At 40.6% G+C, this 7,915-nt stretch overlaps 1 protein-coding gene across 1 annotated transcript; it reads left to right on the top strand.

Moving 5' to 3' along the window:
• Positions 1 to 770: 770 nt before the first annotated feature.
• On the top strand, positions 771 to 6,921 carry neurl2 (neuralized E3 ubiquitin protein ligase 2). The gene is made up of 2 exons (XM_068048113.1): positions 771 to 1,452; positions 6,638 to 6,921. Exons 1-2 carry the CDS (start codon positions 771 to 773, stop codon positions 6,751 to 6,753), a joined length of 798 nt encoding a protein of 265 aa, XP_067904214.1. The 3' UTR covers positions 6,754 to 6,921.
• The last annotated feature ends 994 nt before the right edge of the window (positions 6,922 to 7,915 follow it).

Below are 7,915 nucleotides of genomic sequence, written 5' to 3'. Positions count from 1 at the left end.
CATTCCGCCCCCGATAAAATTGTATTACGATGGGGAGGCGATGGGCTCTTCGCCGCCCCCCCACCCCCCCAGACTCTCCTGTCCCAATTCTGTGCCCCCTCCAGACTGGAGATGCCTCTGGGGGGGGGGCTTGTAAAATTCAGCCCACAGTGTGTAACTCGTGCACTGTTGGCAAAGAGGGATTCCATGCTTAAAAGGCTCTTAATTGCCTTTTAAGCTACCACAATTGGCTTCCTGCCAGACACATGGAGGTTCCCCATTGGGCTCACAAACCTCTCTGGCGAAAGCTGCAAGAGGATGGCATCATATTGGAATCCCGAGCCAATGTCCTTTTCTGGGACTTTCTCACCCCACTTGCACCCGGACCCACTTGCAACAGCCTGGGGAAAATTTATCTGTTAAGTCTATTTTTCTCTCTCCAACTGCTGCTCCCTGACCTGTTGAGTACTTCCAGCATTTTCTATTTATATTTCAAATTTCCAGCATCTTTAGTATTTTGCTTTTTTATATAGTGGAGCATTTACAGGTAAATTTGCAAGACTCTTGTTGACTGAGCTCAAAGTTTCAGAAGCGTTAATACTTGTGTAAGTCAGCTGTGCTGCTTTAAATTTGTTTGGTGCCTTGGGAAGCATAAGGCCACTGAGGAGTGAAAGAGTAAGCTATATGTGTAGGCTTCAGTTATGTCAATCTCTCCACACCAGCTGTCAGCCTCTGAACTGATACAAATTCCTGCTGTGGTTAAAAATAGCAGAAGCAGTAAGGATCACAGAATGGCTGCAGTGTCAGATCCGTATATGCGTTTCCACCACATCCATGGAACCAACGTGAAACTGGATGATTCTCAGACCCAGGCCACCAGGACCGAGAGTTTTGGCAATGGGGTTTGTTTCAGTAAAGAACCTTTGGATCCTGACAAAATTTTCCTTGTAGAAATTGAAGAGAAAGAGCTAGGGTGGTGTGGTAATGTAAGGATTGGTTTGACAGCACACAATCCAAAAAACCTGGAGTCGGTTCCTGAGTATTCCCTCCCTGATTTGGTAAACTTAGGGAGCAGTTGGGTTTTTGCAATAACCAGGAATCACAATAAGGTCTCCACTGATGATCTGGAGTCAAATCCTGCTCCAATGCCGCTCTGTTCTATGGAGGCCTATCTGCAAATCGGAAAATGTAAGATCCCCAAGGACAAGCTGGTAGGAAGAAGCAGGCCAGGAAGGTACAGCCACATCTTAGATCAACTGTATAAGACTAACATTCTTCCTGCGACTGCCAGAGGAAGCAGAGTTGGGGTCTTGTATACCACTCGTGCTAATATGGGAGACATGCACATTGTCATCAATGGGGAGGACATGGGTCCCTGTGCCAGAGGAATCCCCACAAACCAGCCTCTCTACGCTGTTGTGGATGTGTTTGCTTCCACTAAGACAGTGAGGATTATACAAGTGGACTATGGTTGTAAGTATCACCAGATCAGGTTGTTATATTATTATATTTCAGTTGTTATATTTCAGTTTGATTTATTTAATGGGAAACATTATATGCTGTTATAGACAGGTGGGAGATGACAGGGATGATTTCCACTGTTTATCTCTCAGCTTACCGAAGACTGTTTTTATTAGAATTGTGTTTTAACCTTTGAGCATTTTAATGGTTAATAAGCAGACTAATGACAGGTTTTCTCATTGGTTTAAAGAAAGATAAATATTTATTAAACAATGCCTGAAAATATTTTCAACTTCACCAACTCAAACACACACACACACACACACACACACACGGAAATATAAAGATCAAAAGATAGCATGCATTTAGGTCTGATATTTTTTTTAAAGTTCGTTGCGAAACCTTGTTTGTTTTCCTGGGAAGAAGATTTAAAAATGGTGCAGGCCTGCTTTTCCTTTTTCCTGGTTTACTGATGTCAAACTGAAAGGTTTCAGGTGGACGGATGCTTTGCTACAGACTTCTTTGGTTAAATCTGTCACATTTCAATGGAAAAGTCCTGTTACAATCAGGTACAGAGTTTCAAGGTCACCTTTCATTTCTGCCTCTAGGTAGTTTAAAGATGGTATTCTGGCAGGGTCCATCTTCTTGCTGAGATGGGTCTCTCTGCCTTCTGGCTTCCTGCACGGAAAATGTCTCTTGTTAAAATCTCCTTATCAGAGACTGGTTTCTGTCAGGTGATCCAAGTTTCTCTCCCATTGTGTTTTCATAAATGGTGTTTGCTGGTGTGGCCATTGTTAGACAATGTGTTTAGATGTTGCTCATCTCTGCGCCATCTTGATAATGTGCTTTTCACACCCATCATCCTGAGTTTGAGTCTGGAGTCTCTATGTCTGCAAAGTCATTGGTAGCCCAACTTGTTGAAGAGAGGTAGCTATTAACATTTAATGGGCTATTTATATTTCTAATCCTTTCTTCAACACTTGACCAGACATGATGATTGCTTCAGGGTTCCAGCAGTTACCATGTATATTCACAGTACAGGAGAGGTCACCTGACCTCTTACTCCATCTTGTTTTGCAGCAAAAGGTGTTCATTTTGAGTTCAATTCATCAGTTCATTTTATAGATGTTACAACCAAGGCGGGAGGAGTGCACTGTTAATTCAGTCCCACTTCTCCACAGGTTACAACATATCAATACATTTTCCCACTTACCAAAACGCCAATTAGATACTTTATTTATCCCCAGAATAAAGCACACCAACCAGGTTTCTTTAATCAATAACAAAATTAACCATTTATTATAAAACCAAGTCTTCACCAATATGAAGTAAATCTATATACAATTGAGATATTAAAGCTCCTTATTTTTTCCTAGCCCTCATGAACATGCACATACATCCACCGGTTAACTGGGGAAAAAAAAGAGATTTTGATTTACAGCTGTTTCATAAGAATAAAAGAATAAAAAACTTAGACTGCCATGATCTGGAAGGAAGTTCTTCAGTTTGGCAAGGTGTCACAAAGTCGAATAGTTGGATGCCACTCGAAGTCTTTCCAGGCGAGGTTGATGAACAGTCTGTGATGGGTAGGCATTCAAAGAACTTCAACGGTAGGAGGATTCACATAGGCCTTCCATCAGGGGTGGAGCAACAGGTGTCAGTTCTCACATTCGATGCAAAAAGTCCTTTTTTAAAGATACAAGATTTCTGCAAATTCAGGGTTTCTTTGAAAATGTAGGAGGCAACAGTACCACTTCACACAAGCTTTTGCCTTTCAAGAGCAAGGATTCTTTACAGAGAGGTAAAACTTTTCTGGTTCTTTATCTGATCTCCAGGCAGATCAAAATCAAATTCCAATTGCCTGCTCTAGTCCAACCCAATGGCTTTTAAACAGATCAAAAATGAAACCAAAACCTTCCAGAAACAAGTCACATGCCAAATCTTAAATTCTCTCTTGTCTCACAAAGGGTAGCTCTGAGGTCAAATCCCCTGCTGGTTTCCTTGAAATTACCTGGTTTCCAGTATTTGTTTACTGGTTAAAACCAGGAACCTCTCGTTGACCCTGCCTTCCTTCCAAAAGCATCCATAAAGTTCAGCTATCTCCAGATGTCTCAATGTCCACTGAAATCCTTTTCAGTTTTTAAAAATATAGAATTCTAGGTTTTAATACAAAAATGGAAATCCTCATAACATAGTGCAGAATTTCTCCTTGTGTGAACGTGGCAATGTATACTCCTGAATACCTATGCACAAGGGTAGATGTATTGCATCTGTGGTTCTTACATACGTGCTAGAATAAAAAACAGGCTCCTATTTTTGAAAATGGAACAGTTCTTAGTTACAAATTACATGATGCAAACTTAGTGCAGTCATCTTACCATTTATCTTGCATTCACTGCAACTAAAGCAGAAAACTGTTGAGTTTCATCAAAATGTTTGTATAAAATAGTCTCATCAGCCACTCCACTTCATCTATATAAATATGGAATTTAATTTATTCGTACAAATTATCTAACATTTTCTCTATAATACAAAGCAATATAGGTAAATTGGAGACACATGCTGTATATTTCCAGCTTTTACAGTTTCTTTTTCCCTCTATAACAACAACAGTACTTTTTATAGTCCAGCAAAGATCAATTTCTCTACAATATAATCAACAGCTAGTCTGTCAATCTTTAAATACATCATTAATTGAAGAACCAGTAGTTATGTTGAGTTGGCTCTTGGGATGACTGTACAGTCATGTTTCCGTTTAGAGAAATGGCTGCTTGTATACACTGTACTGGAACAACAAAACTAAACAGGAATTTCACAGAATTGTTACAGCACAGAAGGAGGCCATTTGGGCCCTTGTGTCTGCGCTGGCTCTCCAAAAGAGCAATTTACCTAGTGCCAGTTCCCCACCTTCTCCTTGTAACCCTGCACGTTCTTCCTTTTCAGATAACAATCCAATTCCCTCTTGAATGCCTTGATTGAACCTGCCTCCACCACACTCTCAGACAATGCATTCCAGATCCTAACCACTCACTGCGCAGAAAAGTTTTCCTCGTGTCGCCATTGCTTCTTTTGTCAATTACCTTAAATCTGTCCCCTCTTGTTTTTGATCCCTCCACCAATGGGAATAGTTTTTCTCTACCTACTCTGTTCAGACTCCTCATGATTTTGAACACCGCTATCAAATCTACTCTCAACCTTCTCTTCTCCAAGGAAAACAGTCTAACTTCTCCAATCTGTTTACATAATTGAAGTCCCTCATCCCTGGAGCTGTTCTCAAGAATCTTTTCTGCACTCTCTCTAATGCCTTCGCATCTTTCCTAAAGTGTGGCGCCCAGAACAGGACACAATACTCCAGTTGAGGCTGAACCAGTGTTCTATATAAGTTTAACATATATTCCTTGCTTTTGTACTCTGTGCCCTTATTAATGAAGCCTACAGTGCTGTATGCTCTACGAACTGCTCTCTCAACCTGTTCTGCCACCTTCAATGATTTATGCACATATATATCCAGGTCTCTCTGCTCCAGCACCCTTTTTAGAATTTTACTCTTTATTTTATATTGTCTCTCTGCATTCTTCCTACCAAAATGAATCACTTCACACTTCTCTGTATTAAATTTTATCTGCCACTTATCCGCCCATTCAACTAACCTGTCTTAGTCCTTTTGAAGTTCTACACTATTCTCACAGTTCACAAAGCTTCCAGGTTTTTTATCACCCACAAGTTTTGAAATTGTGCACTGTACACCAAGGACTAGGTCATTGATATATATCAGGAACAGCAAGCTTCCTAACACCGGCCCTGAGGAACTCCACTACAAACCTTCCTCAAGTTGAAAAACATTCATTAACCACTACTCTGTTTCCTGTCATTCAGCCAATTTTGTATCCATGTTGCTACTGTCCCTTTTATTCCATGAGCAAAACTTTGCTCACCAGTCTGCTGTGTCACACTTTATCAAAAGCTTTTTGGACGTCCATGGACACCACATCAACAGCATTTCCCTCATCAACACTCTCTGTTACCTCATCAAAACACTCCAGAAAGTTAAACATGATTTGCCCTTAACAAATCCGTGCGGGCTTTCCCTAATTAACCCACATTTGCCCAAGTGACTATTAATTTTGTCCCAAATTAGCATTTCCAGAAGCTTCTCCACCACTGAGGTTAAACTGACTGGGCTTTAGTTGCTGGGCTTATCTTAAATCCCTTTTTTGAACAAGGATGTAACGTTTGCAATTCTCCAATCCTCTGGTACCACCCCTGAGTCCAAAGAAGACTGGAAAATTATGGCCAGTACATCTGCAATTTCCACTCTCACTTCCATCAGTATCCTTGGATGCATCTCATCTGGTCCTGGTGCCTTATCAACTTTAAGTACTGCTAGCCTATCCAATACCTCCTTATCAATTTTAAACCCTTCAAGTGTCTGAACTACCTCCTCTTTCACCATGACCTGCCCAGCATCTTCCTCCTTGGTGAAGACAGATGCAAAGTATTCATTTAATACCTCAGCCATGCCCCCTGTCTCCATGCATACATCCAATTTTTGGTCTCTAATTGGCCCCACTCCTCCTTTTACCACCCTTTTACTATTTAAATGCCTATAGAAGACTTTTAGATTCCCTTTTATATTAGTTGCCAGTGTCTTTTCATACTCTCTCTTTGCTTCTCTTATTTGCTTTTTCACTTTGATTCTGAACTTTCTATATTCAACCTGGTTCTCAGTTGTATTATCCACCTGAAATCTGTCATAAGCACACCTTTTCTTGTTCATCTTAATCTCTATCTCTTTCGTCATTCAGGTTGCTCTGAATATGTTTGCCCTACCTTTCCCCCTATATGACAGTTTTATAATGAAATGCCTTTGGAATGGCAATACATGATGCCAGGAAATGTGTGAATTCAGAGTTGAATTCTTCCCCACATGCCCCAAAAGGGAAAAACAAGTAAGCTTAAAAAAATCAGATTGGGGGACCGCATGGTAGATCCATGGGCCGGTCCTCCAATCAAATCACTGCTTGGGATTATGGCCCTTCACAAATGCTGGTATCTCTGGATCAAATTATACATGATATACATGATGTACAGATAAATTTATATGCTAGAATTGAATGTTACATGTCAAATGCATAAACACCTCCAGGAGATGTGTGATTAACAATGTCGCTTTTCATTTTTTCTTTTCTCTATGCAGTTCCATCTCTACAGACGCTGTGCCGTCAGCTTGTTCAGAAGTGCATAATGCACAGACTGGCCATCGACTGGCTAGAACTACCAGCTCTGTTAAAGAATTACTGCAAATATGAATGATGAGGCAGTGTTGTTTGGGAAAAGTTTTTGAACTAGTCTCATGATGAATACAGTAAATCACATGGTTTTACGTTAGCACCCATGTTACTTATTCTTGTCTCAGCTTCTTGTTCCACCCTTGTTTTGTAGTAAACTGTGTCTGAAGGTGCACTAAAATTTGGAACATGTAACAGGACCCTTTAAAATGTTAGCCTATTTATTTATGAATGTTAAAATTTTATCAAAATCCATAAGTCCTCACTTTTTCTCGTGTTTTTCAATTGTTGCTCACAAAAGAAATTATATCCTCAATGAAAGACTTAGTACTCCCTGTACCTTTAGTCTCTTTCACACTCTTGCTCCCCCCATCTCTCCCCCTTTTTTCTCTGCTTTACATGATACAGATTATTATATTTTTACTGTCAATTATCACAGTATGTAATTTGGGTACATTTTCTGGTATTTACCTTTTCTCACTATTACATCCAATCAGTTATTTATTCTGGTCTCACAGCTTTGTGAATCACCAATCTCAATTTAATCGCATGATTTTTCACTGTCAGTGACTCATTGATAATCTGTAGCTCCCAGTTAATGATAATGTCATCATTCTTGTCACCACATCCCATGATGCCTTTGATCTCAGTCATAGAGTTATACAGCACAGAAACAGACCCTTCGGCCCACCGTGTCCGTGCCGGTCATCAAACACCTATCTGTTCTAATCCCATTTTCCAGCACTTGGCCCATAGTATTGCATGCTATGGTGTTTCAAGTGCTCATCTAAATACTTCTTAAATGTTGTGAGGGTTCCTGCCTCTATCACCCTTTCAGGCAGTGCATTCCAGATTCCAACCACCCTTTGGGTGAAATTTTTTTTCCTCAAATCCCCTCGATACCTCCTGCCCCTTACCTTAAATCTATGCCCCCTGGTTATTGACACGTCCGCTAAGGGAAAAGGTTTCTTCCTATCTACCCTATCTATGCCCCTGATAATTTTGTATACCTCAATCAGGTCCCCCCTGAGCCTTCTCTGCTCTAAGGAAAACAACCCTAGCCTATGCAGACTCTCTTCATAGCTGAAATGCTCCAGCCCAGGCAACTTCCTGGTGAATCTCCTCTGCACCCTCGCCAGTGCAATCGCATCCTTCCTATCGTGTGGCAACCAGAACTGTACACAGTA

This window comes from Heterodontus francisci, chromosome 16, assembly GCF_036365525.1.
Source record: "Heterodontus francisci isolate sHetFra1 chromosome 16, sHetFra1.hap1, whole genome shotgun sequence".
Classification (NCBI taxonomy): domain Eukaryota; kingdom Metazoa; phylum Chordata; class Chondrichthyes; order Heterodontiformes; family Heterodontidae; genus Heterodontus; species Heterodontus francisci.
This window is presented reverse-complemented; position numbering and strand designations above follow the sequence as displayed.